This window comes from Xenopus laevis, chromosome 6L (genome assembly GCF_017654675.1).
Source record: "Xenopus laevis strain J_2021 chromosome 6L, Xenopus_laevis_v10.1, whole genome shotgun sequence".
Lineage (NCBI taxonomy): Eukaryota > Metazoa > Chordata > Amphibia > Anura > Pipidae > Xenopus > Xenopus laevis.
Genome location: NC_054381.1, coordinates 104,560,091 through 104,579,744, shown reverse-complemented (window position 1 = coordinate 104,579,744; position 19,654 = coordinate 104,560,091). Strand labels below are relative to the sequence as shown.

The 19,654-nt window shown below is 36.2% G+C and overlaps 1 protein-coding gene across 3 annotated transcripts in view; it reads right to left on the bottom strand.

The window, feature by feature from the left end:
• Positions 1-19,654, bottom strand: part of mbp.L (myelin basic protein L homeolog) — a 115,072-nt gene that overhangs the window by 88,007 nt on the left and 7,411 nt on the right. For 2 of the 3 annotated variants that reach the window (XM_018266683.2, XM_018266684.2), the window contains exon 2: positions 11,419-11,494. In XM_018266683.2, coding sequence (XP_018122172.1) covers positions 11,419-11,469 — 51 coding nt within the window. In that variant the 5' untranslated portion in view covers positions 11,470-11,494. Of the gene's footprint in view, positions 1-2,305; positions 2,330-11,418; positions 11,495-19,654 lie in introns of those variants that run through there. The other variant, XM_018266687.2, reaches the window with a different exon arrangement.

Here is a 19,654-nt window from a genome sequence, read left to right as displayed (position 1 = left end):
TATTGATTGCCCCTATGGGGACTAGCAGACTACAGGACTACTATTTGGCAGAGCACCTGGTTTTTATGCAACTAAAACGTGCCTTCAAACCAGGAATTGAAAAATAAGCATCTGCTTGGGAGCAACATCCAAGGGGTTGGCGAGCAACATGTTGCTCACGAGCTACTGGTTGGGGATCACTGCTCTAAAGAGTTTGGATTGCACCAATCAACATTCAGACAGATTGTGTACACATGCAGGAAATTCAAGAAAGATGTTACCCTACCCAGAAGTGGTCAACCATCAAAGATAACTCCAACTGCAAGGCATCTGATAGTCTGAGAGGTTACAATGGAACCCAGGTTAACTTCTAAGCACTTGAAGGCCAGTCTCATATTGGCAAATGTTTATGTTCATGAGTCCACCCTCAGGAGGACAGTGAACAGCAGGCCTCTCAACAAAAATAATGCTGACTGTCTGCAGTTTGCTAAAGATCATGAGGACAAACCAGAACATTTTGGCTTAAATAAAGAGCGTTACATTTGGAGTAAGAAAAACACAGAATTCCTAATCCCATCTGTGAAACAGGGTGGTGGGTATGTTCTGGTTTGGGCCTGTTTAGCTGCATCTGGGCCTGGACAGCTTGCCATTATTACAATTAATTCTGAACCATGCCAGAGAAGTCTAAAGGAAAATGTCAAGACATCTGTCCATTAACGGAATCTCAAGAGACAGTGGGTCACACAGAAAGACAACAATCCTAAACAATGCAAAAACTCCTCCAAGTCAAAGCGCAGGACTGATCAACAGTTACCGTAACTGTTTAGTTGGGGGTTGGAAAGCATAATTCAATTACTTTAATTTTTTTTTAAATAATTTTTTCAATAAATATATGACCAAATGTAATAGTTTTCTTCAGTGACGTAACTAGAGGGGGGCTGGCCCTGGCGCGGGACGCGCTGCCGGGCCCCCCGCCCCCCTCCGTACACCCGGAATCGTGGTGCGTGAGCTGCCGGGGGGGCCCTGACGGGGTGCGGGCACTGGCCCAATCGCACCCCCTGCTCCCCCGGTAGTTACGCCACTGGTTTTCTTTGTCTACTTTTATAGTCATATAAAAAATTTGAAAATGTTAAAGGGTTCACAAACTTTCACGCACGACTGTAGACAGATAATGTGCCGGCAAGTTACAATATAACTTGTTTATTTTGAATAAGACAATGATTATACCTGGATGCTCGCCAAAAGCTAAGTAAACTACATCTGTGGCATAAAAAGATCAGTGCTTTGACACTTGAGAATGTTAAAAGCAATTAAATAACAATGTTGTCTCGTTAGAGACCTTGCTTGAGTCTGCAATCTGCATTGTTTCTACCATAATATATTTTAGCTCTTTGACTATTTAATGTTCATATTTGATACTGTAAATGTGAGACACAAGGAGTCTAAATCAGGACAAAAACTTACATCACATCTCGTATAAACAAGATAAAATATCCTCACCCTCCGTTATGTTTTGGATTAGGGCTTTAAAAAAAAAGGATAATTTCAAGCATATTGTAGACCAACAATTCAGACCCAGAACACCAGAATGAACCTTCCATTGTCTTCTGTTTGAATTATCTAAAAGCATTTGAAGCATTTCAATGGACTACTACATTTTCAGGATTTTATGCAAATTAGCTACAATAACCCTTACGGAGCCACTTACAGCACATACACTTCCTTCATGTACCTTAAAGCTTGCTCTCTTGCTGGTTTTAAGTTTCATTATCGAGTGATATCTAATGCATCCTGCTCTGAGGTTCATGGACATCTTTGTATGACACAATTATGACCAAATCAAAACCTGCCTAAATGACATCATCATAACCACATCAAAACCAAAACATTTGGAGCATTGAATAATGCTACCAGACAAAACTGAACAGCACTGTATTTCTATTTGTATAGCTGCAAATAAGTACTGATGCATAACCTAAGGATCACTTAAGTAATATAGGCGATTTCACTGATTGTATAGTAGTGTTTTTGTTCCGGATTTCACATATATAAACAAATAGTTCACTAATATGTGAACTTTTTGGACCAGTAATTTCTCAGTCATGTTTTATAAAAAACTGACATTCTCAACAACAAAAACATCACAGAGTATATTTGCCAAACTACATATACAGCTATGATCATGGTAAAAAATAAAATCCAACTTACTAATCAGACTGGGTCATTTGTTCCAATATTTGTAAACATCAAAGTAGAGCTTTAAAAATATAAATACGAGAGAGGGACACATAAAAACAGCAGTATAATTTCAAGTTTAATTACTTACACCAAACATAACCGCTTTTCAGAGAACTTCAGTTTTAACAAAACACGAATCGTCCTACTTAGGCAGACACCAGACCAAAAACAGGTGTCCCTTACCCATACAAAGGAACACCCAAAGAACTCCCAAGGAACATTTGCTTAAAGTGGCAAACTTTCGGTGTATATCCTCACAGAGGCATTTGTTTTCCTTACAACTCCTTAATTTTTCATTTTCCAACAGGCTTTTCCAGATCTCCTCTCAGGCACAAGACAGATTCAACTAAGATAGCTGACTCACACATGTTTACTGGGAAGCAACGAGCAACCACCTGTCTCTCTGGGACGCCTAACCTCAGAATCAGCACAATACATGCCAGACCATGTATGGAATCTGGAGGAATCAACTATTTAACCACCTGTTTTCCAACTAGATCCTTACAAGTAATACTAAGGGGGTTATTTACCAACAATTAAATTTTGAGATTTGAGATTTTGAAAATTTGAGATTTATTAAGTGTAAAATAAACGAAAAACACATACTAAACTTCACCAGGTAAAATTGGTCAATGGGAGCTGATCCTATTGGACTCTAAATCAATTAGGACTTTTTTCACTAGGAATTGTCCGAAAAACTCAAATTTTAAGAGGTTTTCAGATTTTTTTAGCGTAATTTTCCGTTTGTACTATTTTATTAGGATTTTTTGATACATCAGACAACATTCATCATTTTAGTGTTTGGGAGTTTAATTGTGGTTTCAAAAACCTCTAAATCCAGCAATTTCCCATTTGGTTTGTTACCAATGGCCACAGAATTATATGGTTCCATTCTGCAAAATTTGAAGCAGTCATTTCTGTATGACTTATTATAGTTACAGATAAAATAAAATTTCATCAAAAGCATAATAATCATGAAATCATTGTGCCTGATACAAGGGAATGACTTTGCTATCAATAATGTTTTAATATATTTCCCTAAATAAACTTTTAATGTACAGTTTTTATAATGCACAAGGGTCATCAATATTGTGTAAAGTCTACATCTGCAAGTGTGATTAGGAAGTTAAAGAGAAGAATTATGAGCAAGTATCTGTCAATCTGCTGGCCTGTAAGTGCTGCTGGGAAAATGCAGCCAGATTTAAAAGCATCATCTCAACTTGCTTGTGTGTCTCACGCTAGTAAAGGCTACTAAATCAGTTTGAGAAACTTGTCCACATTTGATCCTGCACCCAACTGATCCTAGTGTAAAGACAGCTTCCAATACAGAATGGTTTGGTTTCAGATATAAAATAACATTTTTGATTTTGATAAGCTGATACAGAGAACACATGCAGCAATGATCACAGCTGGGAACCATCTGCCCGCAGACTATTCTTGCTATGGATGTAGTGTTACTTGATGCCTTCACATTGTTTAAAAAAAAAAAAAGGAAGCAAAAACAGAAATGTACTTTCACTAAAAAATCCTGTATATTTTATTGGATAAAAAAGGCTGTAAACAGCGTTTTCTGCAGCTAAAAATAACAGGGCAGATTGAATTGCGTATGAAAAGAATTTGTAAGAATGTTGTAGTAAATATCATCAGGGTCAGTGCGTGCACTTAACAAGCTCTACACCATATTTCCCATATCGGAAATATTTCCGAGCATTACTGCCAGATTATTAGTCCTCATGAGGGCAAGATTCGCTTGCAGACAAAGAAAAAACTGAAGTGCTTTTTATGGAAAGTGTTTCTCTGCAGAAGCAGTTCCCTACATTCTGCTTCAATTGTAAAAGTTTGCTAAAGACGTTGATGAGGAAAGTACAAAAATAAACTCCATCACTATATATATGTTATATAAATAATAATGAAATACCAGTCTGTTTTGATTCAGGCAACACATCTAAATAATATTCCTCTGAATTATTGGCCAGTGTGTGGGCCCTCCGACGGGCTTCTCCGATCGATATCTAGCTGAGAGTCGGCCAGATGTCGATCGGGCAGGGGTAAAAATCCCGTTGGATCGCGGACCGCATCTGTTCGTTAATGCGATCCCACTATCCGCCACCCTCTAATCGCCAAACGAGTGGATCTCTGTGTGTATGGCCACCTTAAGTATTGGGCCTTTCGCAACAGTTTATTTTATTGCAAGTCTTTGTTATTTAGCAGTTGTGGAAGCAGCAACATCGCATTTTGCACAAATAAAAGAAAAAAACTGCAGAAGGAGCATAATGACACTTCTTTGCAAATATTCTAAATAATCTCGTTTTCTATTTTCCAATTTAAAAAGCACCTTCGCTACGAATTATTTATACAGTGATGGCTTTAGCATATAACATGGGAGATCTTTGTTGAAATACATCATTGTGTAAAAGTTATAAATTGTATTGCTAGTTGAGATCGTGAAATTCATGTAGAATTCCTATAAAGGTCTCATCAGTCTCTGGTGATCACAATTAGAGCTGACCCTATTGCAACACAAAGACCTGTTATTTTCTTGTTCAAGGTCTAATAATCTCTTCTAGCATGTTTTAGCCTCAGTGCTCACATTTTACAAACACATTTTTTCAGTATCTCTGAGCACTGTAACTTAAAAGTAACAAGCAGATAATTTAAGGGTCAGACTTTTGTAAGAACAATATTCCAGATTTTAAAAGGGAAATATAAGCTGTTTAAAAGCAGTATTTATCTTCAGAATATTGATGTAATGCTGTTCAACAATGATTAGACTAAAAAATAAAAAGGTACTGCCACCACTTTGGGGCATTAGCCAGTTGATGTTGAGATCCTTTATATTTAGGGAGTATGCATATTTCTGTCTAGGATATTACTGTAGATAGTATTTGGATGAGATATGAGCGTGTACATTAATTTGATTTTTTTTAATATATTCTTGCAGCATAGGTTTTGTGGATCTGTAACCTTGTTAAAGGACAAGGAAAGCCTAAAAACAATATGTAGAGCAAGGAAAGGCTCACCTCAATACTTGCTAATAGAGCTGTAAATTTGCAGAAGTAAGCATTCATTTAAAAGATTCGCACAGAAACAGCTTAACCCAGAATGCATCGCTCTCTTCCTAAGACCAAGACTGTATCGCATGCGCAATAGGTAGAGTTTGGATTCTGCACATTCGCACATGGTATTTGTCATGAATTCGCTCTCTTTCACAGGAGCATATCTTCGTAACCAGCACAGCTATGTCCACACATGCGCAGATCACTGGGAATCGCGTGACAGAATCCTGTTTAAGAATCCTGTTTGTAGGGGAAAACTACAGGGCAAAAATATTCTGTTTAGAAAAGGTATTTCTGCATTCAAAGTTAGCAATTTAGGAGAGTAGCAGGTGACTATTGAAATGATGCAGGAAGTGAAAAACAGCTTTCCTTGTCCTTTAAGCCATAAGAACAGGTCTGACCAAATATTTTCAACAAAAAGGAATGAATCCAAATAAGATGTTAAACCAGTGACTTAAAGATAACAAGGAAACACAAACTTGAACACTGAAAAAAAAAGCCTTATCACAAAGCTTAGAAAGACTCCAGCTAAATGAGCCTATGACAAAAAGGGTTGTGGGGAATTTTTTCCCTTTACATACACTTGAGTACATTACTTAACAGTATTTGAATGAACCTGTTCATTTAAATCATTCCTATCATACTTGTGTATGGGATCATCTGGAATTGTTGTCACCTGGGGTTTTCTGAATAAGGGTTTTCTGGATAAAGGTTTCTCCATAATGTGGAGCAAAGAAACACAAGGTTGTTTCTTGGTTTTCTTCGCCTGTGTTTCTGTACAAGTTTTTGCACCAAAATCTGCTCCATGTGTGAACTCACAGGCCAATACTATGCCCTCAGGGCACTTGGAAGAAGTAACAGATGCATAAAAGCTAATGAACACTCTTAGGCAACAACTTGTAAAAAAAAAAAAAAAAATGTTGTTTGCTTATCAACATGGATTTATGCAAGTTTAGATAGGTGAAAACCAATCACTTGAAAACCAATCACTTGATAATTGTTTGCTTAAAAAGGATACTATAGGACATGTAAATTCAATAGTTTTCTAAGTAATGTTCTTTCAGGTAATAGGGTTATCATTCATTTGAAAAAAATAGTTTTTATACTTTTTTTTGCATATTATATACTTTTACTTTCATTGAAATGTTAAGTACCACATACAGGGGGTTATTTATTAAAGTCTGAATGTCAAAAACACAAAAACATTGTTTTTTTTTTTTAACTATAAAATCTGAATTTTTAGTGGGGAAAAAAACCCCTATATTTTTTCAGAATTGTATACATATATTATACCCCGAGGATGTAAAAAGTCAGAATCTAAAAATCCGGCATCTCTGACCTGCCGAGGTTGATATCTTGATCTGCGATGGGTTTCATGCAATAATACGAAGATTGTGGTTTTTGGGTGGAAAGATCTAAAAAAATTCATACGATTTGTGATTTTTTGGGATTTTTTCAGGTTTTTTCCCACACAGCACAGGAAATTTTTGGGAAAATGTATTGATAAATAAAGGGAAAAACCTGTGCGGATTTGGTCGGAGTATTTTTCAGAAAATAATGAGATAAATTTGGACTTTGATAAATAGGCCTCCCTGTGTTGGAAAATTAGATATTAAAGGAATAGTTCAGTGTGAAAATAAAAACTGTGTAAATAGATAGGCTGTGCAAAATAAAAATGTTTGTAATTTAGTTAGTTAGCCAAAAATGTAATATATAAAGGCTGGAGAGAACAGATGTCTAATAAAACAGCCAGAATCCAACTTCCTGCTTTTCAGCTCTATAACTCTGAGTTAGTCAGCGACTTGAAGGGGGGCCACATGGTACATTTCTGTTCAGTGAGTTTGTAATTGATCCTCAGCATTCAGCTCAGATTCAAAAGCAACAGATATGACCCATGTGGCCCCCACTCAAGTCTCTGATTGGTTAATGCCTGGTAACCAGGGTAACCAGTCAGTGTAAACCAAGAGAGCTGAAAAGCAGGAAGTAGTGTTGTAGCTGTTATATTACACATCCAGGCACTCCAGCCTTTATACATTACATTTTTGTCTAACTAACTATTAGAAACATTTTTTATTTTGCACAGCCTATCTATTTACCCAGTTTTTATTTTTACACTGAACAATTCCTTTAAAGGACAAGGAAAGTGGAAATTCGTCTCGTAAAGTTACCAGGAAGTTTTTTTGCCACCCCTTGCCTCTACTTAATCACTATAGTTGGAAACAACTACATGCCAGTATTGGTACTTTTCATGGCAAAGACAATGAGCATTTCTGCATTTGTGTAAAGATTGTTTTCTTAAAGATAGAAAGAGAAAACGAAAATTCTTATCTGATCTTGTACACATTTCAGCAACAGACCAAACAGGAGAAAACTTTAGTGGATAAGACAATGCAGAGTTTAAGACAAAGTATGTGCCGCAGGCAAAATTCTGCTGGGACCAAGATGAACTTGAAAAGATTAAAAGCCCTGTTGCAGAGCAAGTGAGAGGATGTTTTGTAGTTGGGAAACTTATTCTGCTACCACCACAAAAATTTCCTGAAGATGAAATACATAATACAAGTAAACATTAGAGCAAGGCAACACAGGGGAATTTATTCAGAATGCTAAGAACAATTCAGTGCTAACATTGCTCTTTTTCTACATATCCTATCAGAAATTTGCAGGAGTGTTTTTAAATTCAAACATATAAGTCAGAAAATGTAATTATTATTTATGTAGACTGTTTACATATGGAATAGCAGTATCTGCAAGAATTTAAAAGTCAGACCCATATAGAAAGATATCTAGGTTTTTTATTAAAGGGGTTGTTCACCTTCAAACAACTAGTTGTTTTCAGATAGATCTTTAGAAATAACTTTTACCAATGACTTTCTATTTTCTATGTGTGATCGTATTTCTAAAATTGAAGTGTTATTTTTCACCTTCTGAAGCAGCTCTGGGATGGTTGGGCGCCGACCATGTAAACTGTTCTAAATGCATTTAGTAGATACATTTTCTTATGCTGATCAGAATCTCTGGGTTTCACTACAGGCAGCTGATACAATAGTTGCTAATACTCCAGAGATGCTGCTGAGAAATGTATCAACTCAATGTTGCAAAATTGTAGAACTTCAGAGTCCGAATTAGAATTATTGAGCTGTCGAACTCAAACATTCAACTTTAAACTTAGATTTTGAAAAAACTGTATAAAATAAATAATGGAAAGTAATTGAAAAAAGTATTTATTTCTGGGGAACCTAAAAACAACTGAATTGAAAAAAAGTGTTTGGAAGGTGAACACCCCTTTTAACTTCAAAGCATTTTGTTCTTTGAATTAAATGTCACCATGAGATTTTCCAAATTTCTGAATTCTGTACCACAATTAAATGTGATGATGAATAATAGAATAATTATCCAAAGCTATGCATAAATTTAGCATTTGATTCAGCCATTTAGGCTCTGCGTGAATGTTCTATGCAGTTACCCCCTTGTAAAAAATGCAATTACTTCTAACTAGAAGCAATGGAACATCATTTATTTAAGTGGCTTACTAAAAAAACTGCAGAGCAATAGAAACCCCAGTGATGGAAAGCAGTATTTCAGAGAAAAGTTAGTACATTAAATTGTTATTTATAGATGCATTCCCCGGAATCAATGTAGTTGTTCCCTGTTAATACAGTACGTAAAATCCTTTAATAAGAGATGCCAAAAATAAGGCCCTTCAACTGTTGCCTTAGGTACGACTTCCATTACCTTCAGATGTGCAGTTTATTTATTTATTTTTTTCAATTATAATTTTTATTGAAAATTGTTGACATGAACTTGAAACAATGTCGGTCTCGCAGGGCCTAAATAGTATGTCGTAACAATTACATCTTATAGTTGGTCGCGAGAATTATACAATCAGATGTGCAGTTTATAATAATAAAGACAAAAAAAACATAAACATAAATTTAGAACACCAAATAAATATTTACCAAAATAAATATGTCCAATAACCAAAGGGTTATAATGGGATATATGTGAATGAAATTAAACATGTAAAATATATAACTGAATGCAATTCTCTTTTTTTGGGATTCTTCCAGAAATCTCTCTCCTACTCAAGTCCGATGCCAACGTTTTTTTCCTACCTAGCCTTAGCTCCTAACTCATCTCTCTTATACGCTTTGGCACAATGATTGCAGACCTCTGGTGCCTAGAAATTATACCCCCTCTTATCAAACTGAGCATCATCCCATACACCATCCTCAGTGAGTCTCTGCTCAAAGGTGATTGTATTAGGCTGATTGAATACGGGGGCTTCAAAACCTCCCCCCTGCCATCCCATATTGACTTGAAATACCTAAAAGCTTTTCAGCATGGAAATGCTTTAGGGCATATCTGTGTGCATTGTGTAAAAGTGCAAATAGTTAAAATGAAATTGTTAAATTGCTAGAAATTTGTTACAGAATTTTGGAGCACAAACATTGGGCATTGGACGGCACTGAGAAGGAGGGATTTCTGGCAGAGAGTATATTGCGGATGAAGCAAAAAACTGATTACCATACATGCTAGCAAATATCACCAAAACTTCAGAAAAATTCCACAGGTAAGTTTACCACAGCTTAATGACTGGTTTCAATATAATACACCAACTTGGATGAACAAGGTTGGGAATTGTAGTTGTAGTGAAACCTCGTTGCTCTGACTGCAAATCCAGAAGTGTTTCAGCCGCTATGTACCACATAAAACTCCAGTGGCAAAAACGGAGTCTCTTGCTATCTAACACTGCCTTATCGTGTTGCCATTTTATTTTACACATTCTGCATGAATGTAGGAAAAGATTTAGAAGTGGAGTTGAATGCGTGAAGCATGTTTCCAGATACATAAATAAAGCATCTGCAATCTCCAACTTTTTAGACAATTGTGTGATCTATTTTTAGTGAAGTGCTCATATCAGAGACTACTTAATAAAGTGTTACATTGTCATAGAAAATATAGCTTTATTTATCTAGACTTGGAGGAAACAGAGAGTAATGTACACAATCCTTAAAACAAGGTTTTAAAAAAGTAGCACAATTACCCAGAAATTTAGCTGTTTGTAGAAAATGCCGAGCTGATCTATTACTTTTACACAACATATAAAATCCTGTATGTTATAATTTTGTATTATCCTTCACATATTTTATAGTACAGGTATGGGTCCTGTTATACAGAACGCTTGGACCTGAATTTTCCTGGAAAAGGATTTTTTCAACTTCATACCTTAAGTCTACTAGAAAATCATTTAAACATTAAATAAACCCAATAGGCTTGTTTGCGTACAATAAGGATTAATTATAGTTATTAGTCATTAGTTAAATGGGAGCAATTACTAGATACTGTTTTATTATTACAGAGAAAAAGGAAATAGTTTTTACTAATTTGGATTATGTTTATAAAATGGAGTCTACAATCTACTAAATCGCATACTGATAACAATGCTACATATGCTTTTATTTAGTTTCTAACAGTGTAACTTTTTTAGCCGAGATTGTAGTAAATGTGCTGGCAAAAGATTTCAAAGTGGTGACAAAAAGTAAGGTTAATTACTTCAGTATGTCTCTGGAGTAGGAATTTGCCCTGTGCAGCCAGGAAGAAAACAGCAATATTCTTCTAATTCATAACCACAATGCACTTGGGCAATAAAATGCTGACTCTCTCTCTCTCTCTCTCTCTCTCTCTCTAGCTCTCCCTCCTTCTAGAAGCTGTGCAGACACATAAGCCATTTACTTTTTACATAGAGAATTGAGAAGAAATGCCCATTCGTAGACACATGCCTGTAAAGGCCAGACAAAATAAGTTCTTCTTAGCATTGGACTATACTGGCATGCAGCTGATCTTGAGATTTTATAAATCTGTCCAAACTTTCACATTAAGTAAAATATGTATTAAATATACATGTAATTAGATAAATTAAGTCCTAAGAATAAAATCTGTTTTTTATGCAGCAAAATATAGGTTCTGGTGTGTTGTACAAAACATTTGTAGATGTGAAGGAAATTGCACCCTCTGGAAACAGAAATAAAATAAAGCTAAAAATAGTTCAATATTATTAAAGTGTGTAAAAACAGATATGGAACATGTGTTTATATAAGCTTACTAACACTCCAAGCACTATTTATGCTTCTGGGCAGGTTCTTACCTTTGTGGGATCGTCATTGCTGTGGTCTTTTTTCCCAGCATTGTTCCCCATGGTGCTTGAACCAGTATTTCAAAACCTATGCAAGAAATATAAACATATAGCTAATTAATAACACCATGAAAAATATTACTATAGTAAAATTGAATCAATTACCAGACAAGTCACTTCAAAGGGCTTTCTATACTTTTAAATATGAAGTTTGCATCAGTGACAAGTAACACTACATTATGTTGGCGTCAGTGCCTGGACATTTTATTGAAATAGGCTGCTATGTAGCCATCAAATTGAAACAGGTCAATAAGGTACATGTTTATGCAGCAAATAAAAGCTAAACCTGGTCATACATGCCCACATTTAGCCAGGTTGAACCATACTGCCCAACCATCTGGGCATTTATGGCCTGTCATAAATAATTCTGCAATCCTTGTGGGTTGAATATTTTCAGACCTGACAGCCTGCATCTATGGGCTCTTCTTCTCTTCCTGCATAGAACACCAGTGCACACATTCAGTCTATAGCCATAGGGGTTGTTCAACTTCCAAACACTTTTTCAGCTGAGTTGTTTTCAGATTGTTAGCCAGAAATAAAGACTTTTTTCAACTGCTTTCCATTTTTTACCATTTTTCCAAAATCTAAGTTTAAAGTTGAATATTCCTGTCCCTGGTGTTTCAGTCTGGCAGTTTAGTAGTCAGGTACAGATTCTGAACTGTTACAATTTTGCAACATTTAGTTGATACATTCTTCAGGCGATTCTTTTATCAGCAGGGACACAGATAAGAAACATATCAATTTAGAACAGTTTACTGGGTCAGCGACGACCCCCCTCCTCCCAGAGCTGCTTTAGAAAAGGTGAAAAATTCGATTTACACTTCACTAGTAGAAGAACGGTCACACATAAAAAATATAAAATAATTAGAAAAAGTATTTTTCTGGTGAACTATCTGAAACCAACTGAACTGAAAAAAGTGTTGGAAGATGAACAACCTTTTTAAAGGGTTAATTCACCTTTATTCACTTTAGTATGCTGTTGTAGATTCTGAGACAATTTGCAACTGGTCTTCGTTTTTTATGATTCTTCAGTTATTTAGCTTTTGCTCAGCAGCACACCAGTTTGGTATTTCAGCAGCTATTATGTTGCTAGGGTCTTATTTACTTAGCAAACAGGCAGTGGTTTATATTAGAGGCTAGATATTGTAGCATCACAGAGCAATAGTGTTTTGGATGCCAGGGTGAATGATCCCCGTTTGAAAGCTGTAAAGAGGAAGAAGAGCAAGGCAAATAATTCAAAATCTAATTTAAAAAAAAAAATAAAATGAAGACCAACTGCAAAGTTGCTAGGAATTGGACATGCTACAACATAATTAAAGTTACCTCAAATGTGAACTATTACTTCAAAGAGGTGCAGTGCATCCACCTGCACAAACCTTGAATATCTAAAGCAGAATGATGCAGCACTCTCTTGGTGAAGCATAAAACTACTTGTTTATAGTACCTGTATAGCATAATTCCAGCAACATTTCAGATTATATTATTTGCCAGCTTCAAAAAAAGACATATAGGTCCATATTCGATTCAGTGAGAAATAGGTTTATCACATGAACAGTCATGGAAGAAATTCAATTTGTAATGCAATTCAATTCAGAAAAACGCATCTCACTGTTTATCATGTGAAAATTCCAACTGAATTTAAAGATGTGGTTTAATATGTTTTTTCTCCTAAAATTGAATCTTGTCCATGAATTTTCACATAATAGACCAGGAGATAACTTTTTCTCACTGAGTTGAATCTGGCCCACGTTGCATCCGTTTGGTCCAGAGGCCAATCAGTAACATACCATTCGGGTCAGTCCTTGTATGACCAACTTAAATTAGGGGTGCCAGATCATTCATTTAGAACTGGACAACTATAAAAGAAGCTGATCTGGTCTTAAACCAGGAATACATGCAAAACAGATGCTTTCTGGATCCGTTCAATATATTACTGCACTATATCAAGGCTCTCCATCTGGAGCCCTGAGTACCAGATGTGCCCCTCGCTATTGTTTTATGGCCCCCCCCAGTCTGCCTAAGGGCTCGAAAGATTCTTTTATATGATATTACCATTGTAATATTATCAAGACCTCGAACATGTGGAATGAAAAATAATCGACCCACTACATGTAGAAAATGTACACAGCACTACCCTAGATAATGCATTTGATGTGCCTCCAGTTAAATGCTTGTTCAGCCTACTATACTAATCAGTCATTCAGTGTGAACTTTTTAATAAAACACAAAGCACATTGCCTTGTCTTCTCCACAACTTAGTATATTGCAGTAGAACTAACTACTTACCAACCATGCAGCATGTGTTTGTAACAGATGTCCTATAAAAACACCTATCAAGTCCCCATGCTTCAGGGCTAGGTAGTAATTAAGATATGCAATGCACAGCATGACTACATAGCTACTGGAGTGTACAATATGCCTAAGAGCTAATTAGTAACCAGCCCTGCAGCAAGGTTATACAACTTACAGGCATAGTTCACATTCAAAATATTTATTTTCATTTCAACTGTTTTTTTCCCTTGCTTTTAGTTTTTGACCATTTTAAAGTTCCACTTTTCAATTTCTCATGATACAATATCAATACATTTACAATACTATTGAAACAATAGTCAATAGTCTTCCAGGTATCCCCCACCATACTTAGACGAGTGCATCGTGAATATTTCCAGAGATTTTTGCACGTGCATGCACCCTCCTAAAACTGGCACAGGGTGCACCTTGAAGACTGACAGAAAACAGTGGAGTAAAAACATGCTGGGTTGGTGTTGTTTTTGAAGAGGAGTAGCAGCACAGGGTAGCAGGTACCCAACAGTCATTTTAACTTTCTTTCTTTTTTAACTTTAGCCCTGTTGAGGAAGTTGCAGAATTTTATTAAAGGAAACTGTAACTACTGATTCATTAGATAGATTAGTTGCCAACATTCCTCTGATGCTGTTTGGCAGTAAATAAAGTAGTGCTAGATTAGTTGCCAACATTCCTCTGATGCTGTTTGGCAGTAAATAAAGTAGCACTGCAATTAAGAGACTAGTTATATAATTTTTTATCTGGGGTTGCTATTGTGTGACACCATTAAAACCTAGAGGCAACTGCTTGTGGGGCTAATCACTGACACTGAAACCTCGGTTTATTTTTAAAAACTGATATTTTTACAGTTAGGACTGTTTTCCAAAGTGAGTTATTAAGAATACTAACTCTGTATCTTATGCTGGAAATTTTATGTTCAATTACCTTTTAAATCAGCTTGAGTTAAGTAGCACTTTCAGCTGATGACAGTTACGTGATTGAATACTTGTGAGTTAAAACTGCTGCTAATATAAATATATATACCAGCACATACTATACTGACTAACCCATAACACAACTACTGTCACAATAACTAACTATTGAGTTAGTATATTGTACTGCAGTATAACATTATGCAGCACTTACAAGAGATTTTGTAAGCCTTATTACTTGTCTTCAGACACCTACAGGCTATATTTAAATAGCCTGAGTCATTTTCAGATTACAGAGTTTGCTAAAGGGCAGACTTTGCTAAAGGTTGTATTTCCTTTTCAGTGCAGTCCTGCAACATGCATTTATTATACATGTCCCCAAATTTTCAAATGATCTGGTAGCCCTAAAATAAAAGTAAGAAATGTGATGATACATATTAAAGATAAATGCTAATAACAAAACAGAGATTGTTTCCATGGCAGCTTTAACTGATTAATGCATATTGGCTGTTACTATGGATACCCCATTAATGATTGTTTCTCAGTGGGTGCAAATCAGCAGACAATATATCCAAAGCACAGATCTTTACACACATTAAAGGAAGCACAATTCTACATATCAAACAAGGTATTTAAGAGACGGGCACAATTCTTCCTGTATGTAAACAACCAACTGATGTAATAACAAAAAAATGACAGACTGGAGTTATTCTCTTTAGAAAATCAGCAGCTTAGGGGGATATGATCACAGTATAAACATGTACAAGATCAATTTGTTATTAATACATTTAATTAATCCAGGTGTAATCCTGGCTAAATCAGACACTGGTTGCTGGGGTATTTGCTGATGTATCCCCATGTAAACTTTTTAAATATACTTTTACTACTGTAAAAGGATTCGTACAGTCCAGAGTTCTACTGTTTTGTCTAATGTTATTAAACAAATGGGCACACTATTTCACAAATAAAAAAAAAGATGGCAAATACAAACCACCTTCTGCTTATCTACATGATTGAACTGCTGTACAGTGTTCTGTATCTGGGGTCTGACTGCTCATTACCCCTTTTCCCCACCCTTCCAGCAGGCAATTCAATAATTGCAGAATCCGTCCTAGCTGACATACATCATTACTGTATATTAGTGTGATCCAGTCTCTCTCTAGTTTCCAATCAGGAAATTGATCTTTCACATGCAACGGGCAGGCTGTTGAAGCAGAGCCGATTAATCAAGCATTAATAAAAGGAACCAATATGAAATCCAAAAAAGGCATGTCAGTAATAAATATGTCAAGGCTTGCAGAAACAGGCAGGCATTCCATTTCCAACATCAAAAACTGTAGAACTGTAGAAACTGTATATTTGTTTTCCTACCTAAACTGTTTGTTTTCTCAATGTGACCCTCAGTATTTTTATCTTTCCCACCCTCACACAAATATTTTCATCCACCACCATTTCCATCCCTAAAAAAATACCCAAGTTAAATAAGGTTCTGTTTACTTATAGGTGAACTATCGTGGAAATTAAAATGTAATATGAGCTTTGTTTTATGGAATCCAAAACCTCCTAAATATTATTAAACATTCTGTACAAAAAAATGAAATAATAGATATACTCTTCAGTCAGATGTTGATTGGCAGCTAACTGAAGGACACATACTGTAGCTCTAATACATTGTTTAGGTAAAGGGAGAACACACCAAAGATGTATGAAAGCTGACAAACTCTGACTCCGACTCCTGCATAAAGAGAGAATAAAAAAAAGATTGCTGAGAGGGGGATTCTGCATAGTAGAATATTTCATAAATTGCAAAGATTTTTTACCTGCTTAAATTTAGAACATTTCATATTTTTATAGGATGAAGCATATATTAAATGAATATAGGACGAAGCATATATTATATGTTCATTTTCACAAGTTTCTCTTTAAGAGTACTATAAATAAAGAGTGATTTTTATTAGCTTAAGGCTCCTTCCTTTAGATATTTGTAGTATGACCATAACATACTGTACACTGTATCACCTGGAGCTGCCTTGGCATGCCATGCATACATTTAGAGCTGAGATTTGACTATAATTTATGAATGAGCTGTAGAACCATATATCAGCCACTTTAACAGGCAACATCCTATGAATGCTTAGTCATGACAACTCAATAAAAAGGATGTATTCCCCATGTGCATCATGGGTTATTAATAACACAACTTGTACCTATAGAATTTGATTTTACTATTTATCTGAAACGTTACCTGGACTCTATATAAAAGAACATTATTATCAAGATAAATTGTTATTTCTGCCATCATACATTATGACTGGCAATCCACAGTGACTCTAATGAGTCGAGTGGCTTCAATGAGTCGATTCTGTAAAAAGGAAAATACACAATAACTCCATTAAATATGCAATCTCTTGTCTCAGTAAATCAAGCAGCATGCCTTTCTGTTTACCTTGCCTGAAAACTATTGAGAATTGTTTCCTTTCCAAGCCCAAGGCAAGGTGGGACTTAAATAACTAAATATTCAAAAGCTTCTGTATGACTTTATCTTCAAACTTAGATCAAAGACAACTGTGATATTAATTTATACATAAAATTGTACACACACACACTTTTTTTTTTTTTACATTGTGTCTAATAGAAAATCATGTAAACTGAAAATAAACGCAATAAACTCAAGGTTCTGTTTTATTATTATAGAATTTTTTTCTATATTTTGATTATTTGGATAAAATTGAGTCTATGGGAGACAGACTTTTCATAATTCAGAGCTTTCTGGATAGTGGGTTTCCAGATAACAGATCCCATACCTGTACTAGTAATGAGTGAGTTGACCCAAACCAGCTAATTAGGTGGGTTTGGGCCAGAAGGAAAGCTCCAGGTCGCAGGCCTTCTCTCCTTTGATCACGTAAGAGTGCTGACCCCTCCCCTTGTTGACTGATCCCACCCATATAGGAATCAACAAAGGGGAGTCAGGTCAAGTGCGAGTCATAATTTAGAAGAGGACAATAAGCTGGGCTGATTGCGGTTTTTGGAAGTATCAGGTTCGGGTCAGTAACGTAACTAGAGGGGGGCGGGCCCTATCCGCGGGACGTGCAGCCGGGCCCCCCAGACCCCCTCCGTACGCTATTTTCAGCCGGAATCCAGTGGCATGCGAGCTGCCGAGGGGCCCTGAGGGGGGTGCGGGCCCTGGCCCAATTACACCCCCGGTAGTTACACCACTGATTCGGGTTGAAAAATTTTTTACCAGCCCCCATCACTGTTGAGTACTGCTGTAAAGCAACTAAAAGAAGGATGACTTGATTACTAAATGGGTAAATTTTCACATGCAATCCAAAACATGTGTCTTTCTATAAATTACAAACCTATAGGAATATATATATATATATATATATATATATATATATATATATATATATATATCGCATGTAATTAATGCGTGCTAATACAAGCTAAATAATTCATAACAAAAGCAATATAGCAACACAAAATATCTATTAAACACTGGTTTGCATACTTGTTATATAAAAAGAAAAAAATATAAACAGGGGAATGTAATGTTTCATTGGAGCAAAAAGGTTTGGTACGACCATTGTGTCCTTTATGACAGCTTCCTTGCGAAGTTTCTGACAAAATGGCTTTGGCGAACTTGTATGTAATAAAATGTTGCAATCGCAAAAAAGTTTTTGCGACTAATTATTTAACAAAACTCCAGAGCAGGTGTTAACGCTAACCTTTGCTTAGCAACAATGAGTAAACTTGCACATTTTTCCAGCAAACCTTTTTACATTGCCAGCAGGGCTAAACATGCACAAAAATGTGATTTTAAACAACAATTGTGACTTTAATTACATTCCCCAAAAATGGTCCTAGATAATGAACATCTGCATTATTAGGCATTCCTAAGGACTAGATCTGAGATTCCTATGACATAATTTTTCAAAATCTATTTTTTTTATTACAGAAAACGGATGAAACAGAGCAGCTGTCGGATTTTTGCTGCCAAAAAACTGTAAATTCAGGAAAAAAAAAAGACCATGATATTAAGAAACCCGATGATCCTGCAGTCAGCTCACCAGATTCACACTACAACCATAAAGGCTTAGAAACTCCTTTTATTAAATACAATTTATTTATTTTTTCACACAAAACAGTGTTATTTTAGATATTATTCTGACAACAGTATGCCTTCATACAATATGGGAAGAATTTTAAGAGGAAAATGTATTAAAATATGACTTTTTCCTTTGGCCAGGTGTCCTTTAGTAATACGTAATGTATGAGTCAGGGCCCAGCAATGGATCACCATACTATTCAAGGTGGGTCTCCATGTCCCCATGAATAAAGTCATATGACCTTCTACAACAAAACAAGTACCGGTATTAAAACAAGATGAATATCTGGTTCTAAGCAGATTTTGTCATAGGAAAAAAGTTTAAAAAAAAACCCACTAACCTATAGTAACCAGTTAGCAGCAGGCTGGTCACCAGCCGAAAAGATAAGATTTGATCAATATCTAGTAGTGATACCCGTGGGTTCGGGCTGAATTTTGGGTGTCCAGGGTGTGAGTTGGGTGCGGGTCACACTGAGGTACTACAATACTGTAGTGGCTGTGTAGTGAGATATGGCTTTTTGTGGCTTGCGGGTTGGGTCCTACAAGGGAAACATTTTGCAGGTTAGGGTCAGGTGTGGTTTGAGTTTTTCCTGACTCTCATATCACTAATAGCTAGGTCAGGGGTAGGCAACCCGCAGCTCCGGAGCCTCATGCGGCTCTTCATCCCGCTTGCTGCGGCTCAGTCTTGCGGCTTTGCCTATCACGTTGTCTATACCGCCCTCACACCTGCTGGCAGCTCAAAAAGCCACCAGCAGGTGTGACGGTTGTATCGACACCCCAGACAAGACCGTGTTGCAGCAAGATGATTCATCATGGTCCTTACCGCAGTCGCACACTTAAGACAAGAGAGAAGTCTCCAGAGTCG